The sequence below is a fragment of the Achroia grisella genome, unplaced genomic scaffold (genome assembly GCF_030625045.1).
Source record: "Achroia grisella isolate CSIRO2021 unplaced genomic scaffold, CSIRO_AGI_Agris_v1 utg109, whole genome shotgun sequence".
Taxonomy (NCBI): Eukaryota; Metazoa; Arthropoda; class Insecta; order Lepidoptera; family Pyralidae; genus Achroia; species Achroia grisella.
In genome coordinates this window covers 8,430,266-8,449,449 of record NW_026712573.1, presented here as the reverse complement: position 1 = coordinate 8,449,449, position 19,184 = coordinate 8,430,266, and the positions used below count along the sequence as shown (strand labels likewise).

Genomic DNA, 19,184 nt, shown 5'->3' with positions numbered 1-19,184 from the left:
TAATTGAGGTCAATAAAAAAAACAGCTTCAATGGTTGTTAAGAGGAATGACTCCAATATTCTTTATACCTCTCTCAAGTCGCCTTCCACATGTATAGCTGGAAACCATCAAATAATTTCTGGTTTTAATAATTTGCTACGTAGAGTACTTATTCACATAAATAAAATAACTTATTTCTAGGTTTATTGTGTTATATATATCCAGTTGTAGGCAATACTGATTAAAACATTATAAATTTAGTACGACAAAATATTAGCCAAATTTACTAGCAAATGCAATGTCGATGTGAGTTATAAAGGCTTCGGATGTAACTATATGAAAGCTAATTAGAAATCTATATCAAATTATTCGTTTATATAATTTATAATGTTACTTACTACTTAATAAACTCACGGTTTTGTAAAATATTAGGTTTTAAAATACAAATATCCTAGCACTAGAGGCCGTCTATTTTTGCCCGGGTACCCATAACTTGTGAATTTTGTTTATATTAACTTATATTAAATCGTGAGAAAAGTGGAATTGTCGTAACTTGAAAAACCGAACTTTTACACCAGAGCCAAAAAACTGTTTCAAAAATTCATAACTCCTATATTATCGATACAGAAAGTTGAAAATTATTTAAACATAATACATAGAAATTTTCAACTTTCTATCTCGCTAAATACCTATATAAGTTATGAATTTTTGTAATAAAAGAATTTTTATAAAGTTGGGTTTTTCAAGCTACGACAATTTCACTTTCTTCTGTCTATAAATCTTATATCTAAAAGAATTTCTTAAATCGATGTAGTGGTACAAAAGTTTACAGCAAAATAAAATAATACCATAGGTTACCAAATATAAATTTGAGTAGTTTCTAATCAAATGCAAAAAAAAAAAAATAAATAAAGTACTAGTTACTCTAAAAAATGTAATCTCCAATGACCTTATGTAGTTCACAGTTAGGTACTTCCAAAAATACTGCTTTTTTAACAATAATTGTCTATGTCCTAATTCTAAATCGACATTACTCCCACGTTGATCTTATGCTAATTTTATTAAGTGAATATAAAATTTATTTTTGTAGATGAATATTAAATAATGTAGATAATATTTCTCATAGGATTAATAAGGTACCGGTTTTGATGTTCAGGTAAATCCAATACATAACAGCGATATGACTCGACGCCGAAATATTTTAGTGAATAATAATTATGATGGATAATATAGATTATAGATTAGAATTAATGAGTTAAATTATCTAAATATTTGCCAATGATATAAAAAAAGACAAAATTTTGTGTCTGTATTTGTTATAAATAAAACGTGGACAGTATCGCGAGAAACAACTAGTCAGATTTTTGCAGATACATGTCTGCGATAACGGTATACGTTTACGGGGTAGTAGTGAGGGCTGACAGAATGAGAATAATATCTGTTAACCTATCTCGAATTCACCCAGAGTTAACTGCCAGGGTACACCGCCTGGACCTGCAGGCGGTCTACCCTGGCAGTTAACTGGCAGTATTTTTCTGACAGAGTATTACGTTAGCAATAGGCTCACTACTGGTCTCTAATGGGTACAGTACTAACAATCCTCTCTCCGCCACTAATCTTTAATAATTTTCATTTATTGGTCTTTTTATACTCTTATTGCTATGGACCATCACTTTTGCCACTATAGTGATCCCTTACTAAAGTCGTTAATCGTCAAGAGTTAACAGAGTCATTTTCAAAATATCAAGATGATTTTCTGAGAGACTGCGGTATACTTGCACTTTTGCCATGTTGGATTCTAATATATACCAATACCCAGCCATATGTCAGTATTAAGTCTGTCTCTGATTAGCCCATCAAAACTATCAATATTAATATTGTTACACTGTAGTTAAATTATCTGGCAACTGTCACTAACGATATAATTAAAAAATTAAATAGTAACAACATCGGGAGACTGTCTTTGTTACAGTAACATACAGTGGGTGTCGTTAGCCACGCCGCAGAGGTAAAGCATCAAAATGAAATTATATTTAATTTGCTTAGTAACGCTGTTTCCAACATTTATTAATTTCATCTCGTGCGAAAGGAAATTTTTTAACCGTAATAGCATCATGGATGCGTAAGACTCGTCTTTGGTGAATTAATTTATGTTAACTGGATTTGTACTTTTTTTTGTCAATTTATGATGGTACTTACATATACAGAATTTTCAGAGAATCGAATTGGTATCAAATCGTAATCGTATTGAGTTCGAGTGAAGTACTTATACAGTGATATTTTCCTTTTATGACATTACTGAAAATTCGTCTGACATAGTAATTTCATTTTTATGTTATACAGTTACAATTATACGTGTATATGTATACATACACAATATACTTTTTCTTTTCTCTTCAAGGTTGTAATTCTAATATTATTTTAATACAGACAAAAGTACTTCCTTTTTATTTTGCATAAATTACAGTAAATTATCTAATCAGTTAAAGATGGCGTAAATATGGAAAAAACCTATACTTTTTCACAAAAAATGACCAGTTTTGGCGTACGTGAGTAACATAATAGGATGTAAATATATACATAGGGACATGTGTGCATTTTTGTTGCAATATGTTCAAACCAAAAAATAGACCAGACTGTTAAAACTAATAAGCTTATTTTATGCCAGGACAATAATAACATCATATGAATCAGGCAGGAGTTGGGTCTTCTTCTACTGCTTTCGCGGTTTGAAGTCTAGTTTCGTCCAAAGAAGCTGCAAAGAACTCTGCAAAGCTCACTTACTTCTACAACCGTCTCTTTCGTCCTTATCATACGCCTTAACGAAGCAGCATATCGTCCCCTCGACAAAACCATATTTACCTAATGAAAGCGAATATAAGTCAGTTTTGATTGATTGATTTTGGTTTGAAAGGCTCTGTATTTTCATTTCATAGGCGTCCTTAGGAACAACAACGACATTTAGGAGAGCCCACCTAAATCTGATTATAAACGGTTATCGTAGCCAGTTATTAGTATGCATAAGTGATAGTTACATTTTTTTAAATTAAAATGATAGATAGGTAAGCTTCTATGCCATTTTCATAATAATCTTATTTCACAATAAATTAAAGCTTAGGTTATGATTTAACGTAAAAATAAATAGTTTAAATAAGTAAAACAGTTCAAGTACGTATTTTTTTATTAAACTGGTAATTTACAAAGAAACTATTCACATGAAAAGTTAGGTATGTTACGCTCTTGATATTAACAGTTGACAAATAGATTTAGTAAAAGATGTTAGACATCATTTAATTTTCAGTAATGATACCTATACATATAATTACATTATTTACAAAATTTACAATTTCTACATAAAATGACCAAAAATTAAATTCGAAAATTCAATGATATAATTTTCTTAAAATCCTTCTATACATACAAAATTAATGAATCATTCACAGCCAATAAAATCAATATTTTTTTTAACCGATAGAAATATCCGACAACTTCAAGAAGAGCCTTCAGGATTACGTATTGACGTGTTCAAGCATTTCTGGTAGTGCATTGTATGCTACCATATTACCAAAGCCTTTTGGCTCTTTTTTAGTTACAATCGCAACTATTTCCTCCTCAGGTGGAGGTGGAGGGAACTCTGCATTAGAATCCAACGCTGTTGACATATCATCTACACTAAGAACTACTTCTCTATTGTCAATTTCTATCCTATTACGTTCTACCACAGAATTATCCTCCATAATGCTGTACAAATTTTCTGATTTACCTTTATTATACATTTGTCAAGAATTCATATAAAATGGATCATTTATATTGACCTCATCATTGACGGTGTTACTTTTTTGAGACCACTCTTTTTGTTGATGTTTTATTCTATAAATAATTTCATCATGAATAACACCGAAACACATAGCAGTTAATGCTAAACCTGTTAATGTGTATACCGAACAAAACCATAAAGTTGTTGAATTTATTGTATAATACCTAACACCACTTATAGTTGTATAGCTCATACCAGGGATTATATTTCCAAATCCTATAGTACTCAATGCCATAAAACAAAAATAAAATCCATCTATAATACTCATATTATCTAACCTATAAAGTACAATGGCGCCTATAGTAATATATATAAATATAGCAGCGAGACAAAGTAAAACGGGAGCTAATATGCTTAATCCACGCATGGATAGCTTTGAATCTGTGTCTGGCCAACTTATAATATCATCCTTAGCAGTACTTGTCGTTGGTCTTTCTGATATCGATAAATCTTTTTGACTATCAGGTTTCAATACGTAACACTCTTCTGTCGGTGTCTTGCTCGTATTCTGACTATTAAGCATTTCTTCTTGTTGTCTCTTAAGTTTCATGCGTCTTTCTTTTTCAGCCATTCTTCTTTCATCATAGCAGCAATAACCACAATTTGAACAAAGACAGCAACACAATGCACGACTGAAAACACTTCGAGCCATTTTCGACAACAAAGAACCTACACTTGATAAGTATACAAGAGTCAGCGGTATACCGATGAGAGCATAAAGTATAGTAATGCCTTTTCCAAGTATTGTTCTTGGAGCAATATTTCCATATCCTGTAAGAAAAAAAAAATATTACATTTACATTTTCGTTACGACGGATAAATGAAATTCAATTATTCTTTTCTACATTTTAAGGAAACATCTCTGAAATATCTCGGCTCACCTATTGTTGTTAATACAGTCAGTGAATAGAAAAACGCGAGTGCCAAATTCCATTCATGTTCCTCATAGTGATTGTTAACGTCTCCGCCTCCAAATTCGCCTAAGGCCATCTCTCTGTAACTTACTCCATATTGTGATGCCATTTCAGTAGTTACGCGTTGTACCAGCTCATTTTGAAACTTTAAAATCTCCTGTGCGGCCAATCTAGTCCAATTTTCACGGTACAAAATATTCAATGACACGGTTATCTCCCAAATATTTTCCACTGCTCTGCTCCTAGCATCCCAGAAGTAGTTTGCTGAGAGTGTCAAATTACCGTACTCATAATCATCTTCTGTGTGCTTCCTGTTTGTATTATTTTGTTCTTTTTGGCTGATTTTATGTCTGTCTGGTAATAATCGAGGTCTGGCAGGCATTTCAGCTCCACCTTCAATAGCTAAGAATATAAATGATCCCATAAAAGTATATGCCAATAAAATAGAGAATATCACAATATTTGTAAGGGAACCGATAATAAACTGTTTTCTTCTGTACTTAGTTGTTTTAAAGCAAAAGCAACAAATAACTTTCTGGCGCGAAGTTTGTACTTTCTTTCTGCTATTAGATGCCACCGAGTCGGTTTCTTGGCATCTATCCAAAGGTATTCCCCCATTAAGCGAAGGCTTTGCCAAAGTATACTGTTCAAATCTGTTGATAGCCTCTTTATCCAGTATAACATGATCTATATCCATTTTCGAGTACAATTGTTACCTTCTACCTTCATTTAGTGACGTCATCATCTCTACACCTTTATATACCTGAAACAAAAAAAAATGTCTTTAATACACGGTACTAAATTTTTTCTTACACTTAAGCGGATAGTCATTTCTCAAAGTCCTCTTAGATCGAGGGGAATAAATGACAAATGAAGAAGTATGGATGTTAGGAAAATGATTAATGTTTTGGTTGAAATCATGTCGTCTCCATAAAAGTTAATTCCTAACCACTATCAATAACTAAAATATAATCAATATATATCTAGAATCTATTTATATAGTCACATTATGAACAACATTGGCGAATCATAGACTTCACCAGCGTTTACTTCTTCAACATTCAACTTCATTACATGAGATACCTACAATCTATCTTCAAATAAAATTTCGTTAAGAAATATTATCGTGTTTATAATATTACCGATTAAATAGAAAAATTACATTTTTCAAAATTAGAAGCTAGAATTGCCTCCTTTTATATAAGTCAATTAAAATAACCACGCCGTCTTAATCATTATCTAAATATTTTTAAAATGATATATAATACTTCTGTGTAAATTTAAAACTTTAAAGGGAAAATTAATTTAAATAAATTTAAAGATTTTACATTTGACATGTACATTAGTACAATTTGAATTCTGCCATTTTTCTATTTAACCAACGTATGAAACGATATGAAGTATGGACATATAGATACTATTAAATAGTAGATACCTAATGGTAAACGATAAACTCTAATAAAGTCAGTCACAAACAAAAAAGCAATCGACTTCATTTCAAGTTAATACCTGAAGTACGAAAGTTGAAAATCGGGAATGAAACTAACATTACTTAAATGTCCAACAATTATGTTTTTCCGCAGTGATTTTGAAGATCCTCGCTGGTTCCAGCTGTCATTTCCTCTGTCATTTATTTAATAGAAAGATATATTTAAAAAATGTAAAGGGATATATTTTCGCGTCCAATTCTGAAGGAGTCGTAAGGTATAAAGAGACATTGTAATAATCTGAACACTAAGATTTGAGTTACTGTTAAAGATTACTTTATATTACTAGCTGTGATTCGCGACTTCCGTCTGTTTTTTTTTTTAATAAAAGAGATATCTATCGTCGTGATAAAATATGTCTTCAACTCAAATTTGATTTAGATTTGTTCAGTCATTTAGTCAGTTGTGAAAGGATAACAAGGTCAGACAGATATGTAATATTTATTATCGATTAGGTAATAAGTTAATTATACTAAGAAACAACTTCACTGAACTAAAGCACATCAAATTTATGTCTTAAAGATGTCAAATATTATACAAATGTAGTATTGATTGTTTAAAAAACTATTGTTAGTTTTAAAATTTCAGATTACTCATATATATCTAAAGAAATTACTAAAATTGGAAGTAGAAGAAATTATAAATATTAGAGTAATATATATACAGACTCATCAGGTTTCGTTTTATACTTGGATTAAGGGTAGGAAATAAAGCGACATCGATTTTAACAGCAAATTCAATACTGTAATCAGAGTTAGACACTCAAGCGAAAACAAGTAGAATTAGGAAATTGAAAACCCCTTGAAAACAACTTACAAGATGAATTAATCCGGGTCGTTCCATTATTTGGTGTCGTCATAGTATTTGTTCTTTAGAGAGAACCCTATGAGAATAAACCGACAAAAATCGGAACGTACGTACGTTCCGATTTTTGTCGGTTGTTTGTACTTTGTTCACATATAAAAGTATGAATATTTAACCAGTAAAAATGGTGGAACAATCCAAAAAAAATTGTTTATGTATAATGATTTATTTTCCGGCCACGTCTCTTCAGTTCGATTTTTCACAAAGACGGAAATGTAGGTAACGTGTCATGAATAAAAAAAATATATTACCCCATGTATTTGTATAAGAAACCTCACTTCACACCTTACAGAGGTTTAGGGAAATTGATATTTTGATGGATTATTTGGTATATGGCCGGTAGCTATTTATCCAATTGTATGAAACGTTTTTATTTTTTTTTGTTTACTTAATATCGGGTCAAATAAACGTGGAATAATAAAATTCTTCTTATTCCTTTTTTATATATAACTTAGTGAGCTATATATAAGTTGCCGGTATACGTGATAGAAATTAGTAGGTTTCTAGCCATTATTTATACACATAAATAGCAACAAGGACATCATATACATATATGATGTGCTTGTTGCAAAGTGGAGAGTATGATATTAATTGGGTTTTTATTATAAATGATAAAGGAATAGTGCACCTGCGCTAACGGTTTACGCTGGAAGGCACCAGTGGATAGTATGAGTCAGGTCAGTAAGTTAGCCCGTCGTGGTGAAATCACCAGGAATTATTCACGATGGTTTCGGGGGTGAACCAGGTAGGAGTCAACTGGATGTGATACATTACTAACAATCCCCTTTCCCCCAGTAATAGGGATTTTTTTATGGATGATAATGGAATGATACACCCACCTACGCTATCGGTTTGTGCTGGCGGGGCACCAGTGGCGGATGATAAAATGAGCATGAAGTTAGGTCAGTTAGCCCGTCTTGGCAAACCGCAATTTACTACGCTGGTTTCCAGGAGAACCGCGTGGAGATCAACGTGACATATATACATACCATGTCAGGTAGACAACACTGTGGTCTTTTCCTGATGAATGGGTTAACTGACCTGATTTCATGCTCAATCTGCCATTCTCAGTACACCATTAGTGTTGGCGGCCTCACTGCCATTTTCCCTACGGCGTGATGATTATTTAGTATTAAATATGTACCTATAAATAGTTATTTTACATGTATTCTTACAAAAAATAACTTTATACGATTGTGACAATGTCACAATGAGGAATGCGATATGAATACATTTATTTTTCAGAGGAAGAAAAACGTGACGGACATACGAAAAAAACCGAGTTAACGTGATAAAATTTCGTTATTACAAATTTCGTATTTCGTAGTCTATAACGTTTCACGGCGTATTAATAATTTTTATACCAGTATTTCTTTCATTACGATTCAAATTACTAATTCAAGGCGCCTATTTTTAAATGTAACTGGAATAGAAAAGAGGCTGACGCGGTCTATGTCACTGAAAGAAATAATTGTCATGTTTTACATGTTTGTAGTACTGTACAAATACACAAAATAACTACAAATAGCTAAAATATATTATGACGTCCGTGGTAAGCCTCATGCATAAGCGTTGTCATTGCTGAATGGTAAAATCTGGTTACATATTTCATTATTAAAATTTAGAAATTTGTGACTAATTGCCTTTCGCTTATTATATATATTTTCAAGCATTACAAGAATTACAGGCAGGGCAAACAACCTCGTGGCAATTACCTCTATTACCTTAACAATTTTAATAAGTATACAAAACGCATCACATCACACACAATCTTTCTACAATGCCTTTTTAGTACCTACAGCAATATAATATAATACAATAATATATTAAAGGATTGACATTTTTATATCTTGATAGTTTCCTGTAGAAAAATTTGTTTAAAAATATAAAAAAAAAGAGATATTCAGGGATCACCTCACACAAATTGTAACATACCCAAATCTATAAACCTATATTACAGGTTTTAGGTATGGTATATCCTTAATCATATTCCAGGGTCAGAACTGACGTTCGGTCATAATAGTCCACAAAAGTTTACAAATATATTTATTAGGAAATGGTTTATCATATTCGCTATATATAGAAAGTTTTGAAAACCCCTCGAAGGTACACCCTTGAAATTTACAATTCAAAGTTTGAATATTCATTACTCAATCATTCGTAAACTACCACGATCGTTTATAAAATCAGATTTAATATAATTATAACATATATATTTATATAATATAGTATATTATGGAATCGTCTGATGCAGCTAAAAGGTGGCTAAAAGAAGTTTCATAATAAAACAATACAAGGAGTTTGAGTTCATTTCATTTGTATTACTTAATTGACACTTTTTTCATAGACAATGAAGGAATGGTGCATTACTTTTTTATTGGACTTTATCTCCTCCGTCCAGTTAAGCTATCTTCTGGATGAAAGACAATTTCCTCTCGTTTAAAAAACGGGTAAATACAACTACAGTACAATTGTAGTTCATTTCATTTAAAAAAGCGCGTATTATGCAAATTACATAAAAATCTTGAAGTTTAAGGTCAATAATGGGAAGGACTATGAAGAAACCAGTTTTTAAAAAGCAATATTTTCTCTCTATGGTGAATCTGCGGGCAACAGATAATTTAGTATAAAGATTTTTGTACAAAAACTCTTTTCAGAATTCACTTGTCAAAAACATTAATAGAATCTCATTTATAATAAATTTATCGTGACATAAAGTTAATCCATGTTTTGTGGACATTTTCTTAACTAGATACTTAATTTAAGTTCAGTAGAAAAACGTTATTAACCGCATGGCATTCATAAAAGCTAAGTTAGTAGATAGACCCTTTTCAAATATGTGACAGAATAGAGAAGAAAACATTGAAATAAACTGTCAATACATCTCTTTTCTATTTAATAACTCTGCTAGCAATTTATAGAATGTATGTGGTTCTGGAGATAAATATACTTTTTTTATTAATTCGATTGCAATAATCGTAGTTTTAGCATAAGCTTATGAGTCGATTGAAAGCAGGGTTAATATGAGAGGGTTTACTCTGCTATGATTTACAACTCACTTGTTACCGATGTATACGATGTATACCTGTTACCTATCTTGCTCATATATTCGAGTGTGTTTTTATTCTTATCAAATGTCGTGTCAGACAAATTCACAAATTTATAAAAATAAAAACAAATATTTACCATAACAACGTAGTTATATATGACTGCGGATGAAAATTATTATTATAATTATTCCTCTAGTATAGTACATAATATTATAAGCAACACAACATTTAAATTTATACTAGGTATAAATTTAAATGTTGTGTTGCATATAATATATAAGTTTAATACATAACTTAGTATATATAATAGTAATCTAGCGTTTAGTTTATCATACCATATTCCGATACGCGGGGCTTCGATTTCTCGCACGATACAAACTTTTTACAGTCATGATTTATTGTTTGTATTGGTCTGAATGTTTTAGGATAGATTACAATAAATTAGAATTTTTATTTTCTACGTATATTATGTATGTATTTTCAAAAAATATTTATTTCTATTAGTAGTTCAGTTACCCATAATATAAGCTTTGTTTAGCTTGGGACTAGATGGCGCTGTGTGAATTATCAAGAGCTATTATTTGGGTTAAATTTTTTGTTGCGTACCGCAACACCGACCATGGCAATGTAGCTGTCCCGCCTACACTACTCATCTAAGGAACAACACATCGTCGACTATATCCGGACCAAAAGTAACCTGACATTGAGGGTGACGCAGCTGGAATCGAGTCAAAGTCGCTTCAAAGCGTTCGTGGCCCGCGTCCTTACGAGCATGCTGCCCACTTTCATGAAGAAGGGTTATTAGCCGAAGGGGGTGGTGTATCGGCGCTACCGTGGTATTTTGCTGTCGTCAGTACCGTAACTGTAGAAACGATATGAATTTATATTTTGTTATTATTTCTTGTTAATAAGATGTTTATAATATGGGCCAAGTAGCCTGAATTAAATAAATAAATAAAATTATTATTCCGAAACACAAAACTGCCTTCAAAATACATTTATAAATTGGAACCGAAACAAATAACTAACTCTGTTATAATGTTATTATGTAGTCATTTTACAAACTAAAATTTACACTTCACACGAGTTCATTTAACGCAATTCAGTTGGGCACTAATGGACCACGTATGTGGAGTGAAACCAGTTTTAGTGTGCATTTGACAATTTCATCGCCAGTTATAGCTGGTTTTAACTAGTTTTACACCTGGGCGAACCATCTAATGCCTAATTGAAATTGATACCAGTACTTATGATGTAATTCGTTTAGACTAACTGCACATTTACTGTTCGCGAATTACATGTTCAAAATAAATGTGTCTATTATTGTTAATTCAGATCTTATATTCATCAAACTCTTGAGTTCTCTTTCAGACATGAAGAACTAATGGTTTCAAAATTGCAGGAGTTAATGGGTAAGTGATAGAAGATAGAGTGGAAAATTATTTGAGTTAGAGGCGGAATTAGCAAATGTGTTTTTATAAATTACAAGATATCCATACTAATATTATAAATGCGAAAGTAACTCTGTCTGTCTGTCTGTCTCGCTTTCACGCCAAAACTACTGAACCGATTTAAATGATATTTGGTACGCAGATAGTCTAGACACTGAGGAAGGACATAGGCTACTTTTTAATGCGAAAAAAGGGTTGTAAGGGCTTAAAAATAAAAATGCAAGGTTTTTGCGGTTGAATACATATAAACGCGTTGTACGTATGTCATTTGTATAAGCAGCACGTATGCGAAGTTGCGCGCACAACTGATTATTGTCAATCCGTTGTCTCCTTATAAATTTAAATATATAAACATTTGCTCCTTAATTTTATTTTATAAATTCATAAATATAATCCTGGTACAGCCTATAACTGGTGACCCCGCTCTTGGACAAGAAAGTAAGTACAATATTATTAATATTTTTAAAGAATAAAACAACATGTAATCTTTACAATTTTGTCGTTTCATATATATATATGAACATGTCCTAGGAGGAAACAACACCTACCGTTCCATCCGTACTATTCAGGGTCGGAATACGTGTTCCTCCCTTCTGGTCAGAAGAGTCAGAGATATGGTTTGCACAAGTAGAAGTTTGAAATTTCGAATATCACATCTATTATTTTGATTTAAAAAAGAATATGTTATTGGTCAACAGGACCATCAATTTACAAAAGAAGTTAAAGAAATTTTTAGAGTATTTATTACTTATGACTAAATATGATATTTAAAATTTGTAAAAATATTACCAAGGGGTACAATAGAACCTAGCCTGCTTTCGGCTGGAGAGGACCACAAAATCCGCTCCTCCAAAGTTGCCGGTCCCAAGCCCGGATAAATAGCGAGGGTCTTTGTATACAGTATATGTATGTATATTATAAAATAACTTACAAGTAGTGTCATATTTATATTAATATATCCTTCTTCTCTTTCAAACTATCATATTTATCTCAATCGGCTGCACCTAGTAGGTGAGTCTGCAGCACATATGTATATATATTGTATCAATAGTGTATTTATAAATAAAATGTGCCTGGACAAGCACCAGAACTAATTATAGCCTACTTATATATATTTACCTATATACTATTAAATTTAAATAGCTTCCTGCACCTACCTGCGCTAAGGCCTGCGCAGTTGAGCGCCGTAAGCGGGGAAGACGGGATCCTGGGAGGTTGAGTCAATCGGAGGTCGGAGCAGTTACTTCCGGGCGACAACACGCCTCCTTTGGCCCATATTTCTGGCGAAACGGTCGCCCGAGCAGACAGCCACTGCTCGGGAAATGGTCCAGTGCTTTACCGTCACAGGAGCACGGCGAAGAGTGGGAAGGTCTCTTCGGAGAAGGTAGTCGGCCATGCTGACGGGGTAAGGCACTGTGGAAGTTCTCTAGCCGCAGTTGTCCGAACTCCCGATGTCGCGCAAAGACGCCACCTTTCTGCTCCTAGATCCACTCGAGAAGATCCTGGTGCCATTGCGGCATCCCCATTTGCGGGCTCCGAGGAGGGTGGGACATCGATTGGACGACTTTTAAATATTCTCACAATATGGACATCATCGATGACATTGAGAAACTGCTTGAAGGAAGTACCTTGGACGATAATGAACGCCAAGAACTTTCATCCGATGACGGAAACTATTTGGAGATGGCTGTTGAGCCTACAGGGACAGCCAGGATTAACACATTCAAAAGACCTAATATCGGGCTTCTCGACCAAATACTCCAATAGACTACTGCTATTGAGTAAAAACAACATATGCATGATGACTAGGGCCCTCACAGGACACTGCAAACTAAACAAGCATATGGCTAAACTAGGCCTATGCACGACAAGTATCTGCAGATTCTGCCAAACTAAAGAGGAAACGCCGCTTCACATCCTATGTGGTTGTAGCCCACTCATGCATAAACGAAATATCTCCTTTGGAAAGTTTACACTCTTTCCCGAGGAGATAAAAACGATCGCTCCTAAGAATATCCTTCAATTCTTGTCCCTGACGGGTCTAGGTAGCGAACTCTGAAAAGGGCGAGCACAATAGATCTATGTAGGTCGCAGTGCTACAGGTGCTACACATCTGACAATAGCCCAAACAATCCAATAAAAAAAAAAAAAGGGGTACAATGGAAGTATCATCATTTTTAAAGCTAGAAGTTTGAAACTTATTTTTTAGGCTGTTGATTGAATTGTATAGAATTCTATATGGAAAATTTCATTTCTGAAGCTAGAACGATGAAACTTTTTTATTGGGTTAGATTACTAATTATATTTTCTTTATTTGGTCATGGATGAAGTCGCGGGTATAGCTAGTATATTATAAATTATACCTTATAATATTGTTATATTACATTTAACCTATTCAATGTTTTTTCATATATAACTGGAATGACAAACAAGTCAATATCCGTCACCTATATAAATAAACTGTACCAAGATACCCGCAATTTAATCTTTTTATTTTCCTTCCCCTTCATATATGGTGTCTTCATAATAATTTTCATTATATACCATTCAGTCCTAATATGAATTAAATAGACAAAGATGATAACATTAAAGAAAAAGCAGGGGAACACTGAGTGTAGCTACAAATAGAAAATCATGGAACAAGTTGAAGGAGGCTTTTACCCACAAGGGAATATATATAAAGTAACCAAATTAAAGAAATTTGAAATATAAATTTAAAATTGTTTATATGGAAACTAAATCTTAAATAAATAAGTATGGATAAATAAACATTTGATATATAAACCAGAGAATTTGAAATTGTCATGACAATCACTATTGCAAATACCACTGATATTTGAGCTTTCAGTAATGTATACAAAACCAGTAAATCCATGAGTATACTGCAAATAACGACATTCAGTCGAAAGCGGTATAGATTTATTGGGCACCGACTGATGCAGTCTCCAATTACTTGGGCAGCTGAAGTCAAAATGGAAAGTGGAACTTCCTACAGTGAAATCAACTTTAGAAAATGCCTAATATAAATACTCATATATATTTTTAATGTATTTGAAGAATACCTACCCAGTGAACGTCTATACCTAGCTTTACTTTTTATCAGAGCTTGCTGATACTCACGACTATGTCTGTTTTATTAGATAAAGAATAAACAAATTTTTATAAGTTAGACATCGTAATTTAAAAAAAAAAAATTTGTTCAGCCGTTTTGTTGTAAAACGTTGAAAAACCGATAGACAGTTCCACTTTGGCATTTATATTAGTATTAAGACATTTCATTTGAATTTTGGCTTGACAAATGTTAAAAGAAGTGTTAAGATATTTTACAGTTTTAAAATATGTTTTCTAGTTTAATAATAGGAGAGTTTTCTTTTATGCTGAAAACATAAAATATAGTAAAAATACGTATAAATAGGTTACAAAATGGAAATTTCCTCTTTCTTTCTTTTTTGAAAAATCAATAATCAGTCAAGTTAATGTCGATATATAGCAAATATGAGATAGGGTACGTTTTATTTACTCAGGAGTGTAAAAATATATTGATAATGAAACGGATAAGATGATCAGAACCTATACTGTTTGAGAGAGGTGTATAAAGTCTACTAGACAGTATTAGACAATATTAGTCTATTGCAAATTAAAAAATAATTGAACGTAATATACATACCAATAATATCTCTGTACACCGCTATCTGTTTTTATCTGTAACAAAAAAATACAAAATCAGAAATTATGATACTTTTTAATAAGGATGATCAAAGACGCTGTATATAATAAACACAAGGTATGCGACAGAAAATTAAACGCAACATAGTATAAATAGGCATCATCTATTTCAGGAATTTACTTGACATTTTTGTTTGCTAAAATATTTAATAAAAAAGGCTGTTAATACTTGTAATTTTTTGACCAGAACATGCTTCAAACTTGGTCATAGGTTGCAAATTAAGATACTTGATGACAATAATAGTGACGTAGATACATTTAAATACAGATACACGATTATACAAAGTCTGTATCTGCTGAACTGTAACAAGAGTTATACAGCTGTTGTTACACGTAACATAGAGTTAGCTAGAGTGGGTACAACTTTGTAATTCAAAACATCGTCCCCAAAACAGGATTGCAGGACCGAGCTTAAGCGAGATTTAAACAGGTCCAAATTAAGGGATGGCGGTATGTTGAAATGCATCATGACGCAATAACAGAGTCTTGCCAACTCGTAAAGTGCACCATCAAATGTAACGCCATCGTAAATGCCGGCAAGATACACTTTATTGCTAGTGATACATATATGCTTCATGTAAATTGTGCCAGCGAGGTAGAAGGAAGTCGTAAAGTTTGTATGTTTTAAGAATAAAGGTAGAGATAAAAAATTTGCTGCGTTACATGCGAGAGAGAGAAGGCAGATGAACGCCTGTTCATGGATTATGTTATTGTTGCGATATATAATTTGAGTGATGTGATATAACCTTGAATGTATAATAAAATATTGTGCTTACATTTCCTACAGCAATGATTTATTACCTTATAAATAACATCTTTTTCAGAGTACAGAGTCTCACTAGGTGTTTTCATAAACATTCTACAGTATATATAAGTAATAAAGTTGTGATATCAGCTCAAAAGGAAAGGTTATTTTTTATCTTCAGATTAGAAAAATAAAAAAATATATATTAAAGCGACTGTAATGCCAAATGAGCTATCTAAGGACACACTCAGCTGTTAATATGGGTACTTAACTTTAGAAATTTTATATGCCACTGAAATTCGAAGTAATATTACGTAGGTATATATAAAATTGTATTCAATTCCGTCTAATCTTTACAAAGTCTAAAGTCGAGATTACAGTATATAACTAGCCATGAAATTCAAAGATTTGTAATACATTCGTGCGAAGAGGGCACGGATCCCTAGTACATAATATCTCATTTAAGTTATTTTATTCTTCTATCTCACGTATAAAAGTAACAATTATCTTTACAATATTTTACATAAATTACTTACAGTATCATAAAACGAATATACTAAATGCTTATTCATCTCTCTGTATTTTTAATGGTTGCCTAAAATGTTAATAAGACGTTAAAGTCAAAAATCCGCAATCGCTTGCCTTCCTACAGGACTCTTGGCACCCGTTTTCAGATTAAATCTAAATTCAAGTAACCCCTACAATGTCCTACATTGTACAATACCCGTCTGACATATAAAAATCGTAAAACTTAAGCAAGTTTGTCAAGAGATACATTTTTAAATCCTATTACTATTGCTTGGGAGATAAACACCTGTTTCGCTTTAAAATATATGAGTTTCTGAATGACATTTCAAACTGTCGATGTTGTATAACATATGAGACATATTTGCAAAGAAGTGGCAAGATAGAAAGTTATTATCAAGAGACATTATTAAAATCAAATTTACATGTAAGTCATGTATACAGGCATACAACTTTCCAATGATTCGTATGCATGTATACTACCATTGTAGTATAAAAATAGTTACACATTTTTATTTATACACCAATATTACACCATATTATTATAAATAAAATTGGTAAATTAAACAATTTATGTAGTTACATCTAAGCTTAATTACTTTATAGGGGTAAGTAAACATGCATTAATACGTAAATAAATAAGTAATAAATGTAAAAAAGTTATTATTTACCTTTTATTTATATATGCTATATATATTTATGTAGTATATTTCATATAAATAACATGATCGACTAATAACATCTTAATAAATTTCGACATTTATTATTCAGCTCCGCACATGCGGTTTCCCCTTTCTTCCGTTCCTAAGGGAATACAGAAAAACCCTTATTTAGTAAATGTCTGCAATACTTATAAAATATTACGTTAATAGAACATTAACGTAATATTTCACGCTTTTAAAATATTATGATAAATTTGGAGATTTCTTTATTAGGAAACATAACAGAGTAGTGCTATTAGCATTACTCTGCTATATTTAAATGTCATAATTAATGAAAATCACGAACCTCTAAGTAAATACTCCTATCACATTAACTTAGATGCTTAATCTTTAAATAAAAATATCCAATATCAAATGTATTTATCAGTTTGGTAATGAGCAGTTGTCACTTTCCATCTGTTAAGCTATCAGCTTGTTTATTATGACAATTAGATACATAAAAAAACTGTATAACTATGAGCACCAGATCACAGTTCCAAACAGTTGTCTCTAATATTAGAATGGCTCTCATGATCACAAACTTCTGAAAAAGAAGATGATATAAGAAGAAGAAGTACAACTAATTAGTAAAACTCTATTTTATATAGTTTTTATATATCAACGGAACACGTAAATAATTAATTCGTATGAAAGTGAGGTTGTGTTTATAATTCAAAGATATCTATAGGAACGACTATTGTAGCCATTGATTTAATAACTAAACCAAATTACCGATTTCGTGCCAGACAATAAAAATGAAAAAATAACTGCCGGTTACAGAATATCCGGGTAATATCCGATCATTTTATTGCCACAACAGATAATCAGATTAAGGTTTTATGCATCTGGCTACAGTAGCAACATTTACCAGAGGTCAAGGTAAATACTATTTGAATTTAGAAATTTGGTAGTACCATAAGACACTCAAAGTTAAGGCGAATTGCATTTTTCTTAGAAAATAATTTTTCATCCATTTTTAAGATTTTTTTTAAGGACACAATTCATAAGTATATAAAGTTGTTAAATAATAATAACAACACACAGGACCATTCACACACTGCCATCTAGTCCGAAGCTAAGTAGACCTTGTGTTATGGGTACTAGACAACTGATATACCTAAATGGATTTTTTTAAAATATATTAAAGTCTATATGGAAAAAACCCAGATGAATACAAACAATTATACTCATGAATTCAAATATTTGCATCATGCAAGGAATTAAACCCGAGACGCGGTGTGCTAATCTGCTGAACCACCGAGTGTTAATATGAACTAATAGGTAAATTACCATAATTTTGGAGAATTAAATTATGTCACAATTTTTTTTATACTACAACAATGGTATATGTCCGTACTCATAGTACATGGTTATTGTTTCGTGTAGTTATTTTACAGACATTGTTATTTCGGCCAATTTTGATAGGTTTTTTTAGTTATATTTATATAGTATTTCCTGTTTTAACATTCTCTTTCTACAATTTTAATAGCTTTTATTCCTATTATACTAAGTGATCTTTAAGCCCTCCAGAAAATATAATATAGATATGGTACATATATAGTACATCAAGAGACGTGTCTAATTTTAAACAATTCAAATAACCTTCTCGTTCTCACAGCCATGTTATCTCTCAGTTATGATATATTTCTTACAAAACCACAATTTAGCAAAATATTTGCATTTAATTTAACAGCAATGTCAATATCATATCTGCTCGTTGATCCGATTAGAATCATAAACTTTTTTTATTCAAATATATAGCACACACCCGGGAACATTCGACCGTTCGAACGTTATTTGATTTATAAAAGCATTATAGAAACAAAGAGGTGCCATAAATTGCATAAACCTAGGAACTGTGCATGTTTCGAAGTTTTATTACCACTAAACTCAGTGATAACCTCGGACGGTGAAAAATGGATTGC

The 19,184-nt window shown here is 32.0% G+C and overlaps 1 protein-coding gene across 2 annotated transcripts in view; it reads right to left on the bottom strand.

Moving 5' to 3' along the window:
- Nucleotides 1-3,348: 3,348 nt before the first annotated feature.
- LOC131844307 (TWiK family of potassium channels protein 9-like) overlaps nucleotides 3,349-19,184 on the bottom strand; it is a 283,305-nt gene continuing 267,469 nt past the window's right edge. For both annotated transcript variants that reach the window (XM_059193160.1, XM_059193168.1), the window contains 2 exons: nucleotides 4,678-5,473; nucleotides 3,349-4,567 (listed from right to left, as the gene is read on the bottom strand). In XM_059193160.1, coding sequence (XP_059049143.1) covers nucleotides 3,759-4,567; nucleotides 4,678-5,407 — 1,539 coding nt within the window. In that variant the 5' untranslated portion in view covers nucleotides 5,408-5,473 and the 3' untranslated portion in view covers nucleotides 3,349-3,758. The remainder of the gene's footprint in view (nucleotides 4,568-4,677; nucleotides 5,474-19,184) is intronic.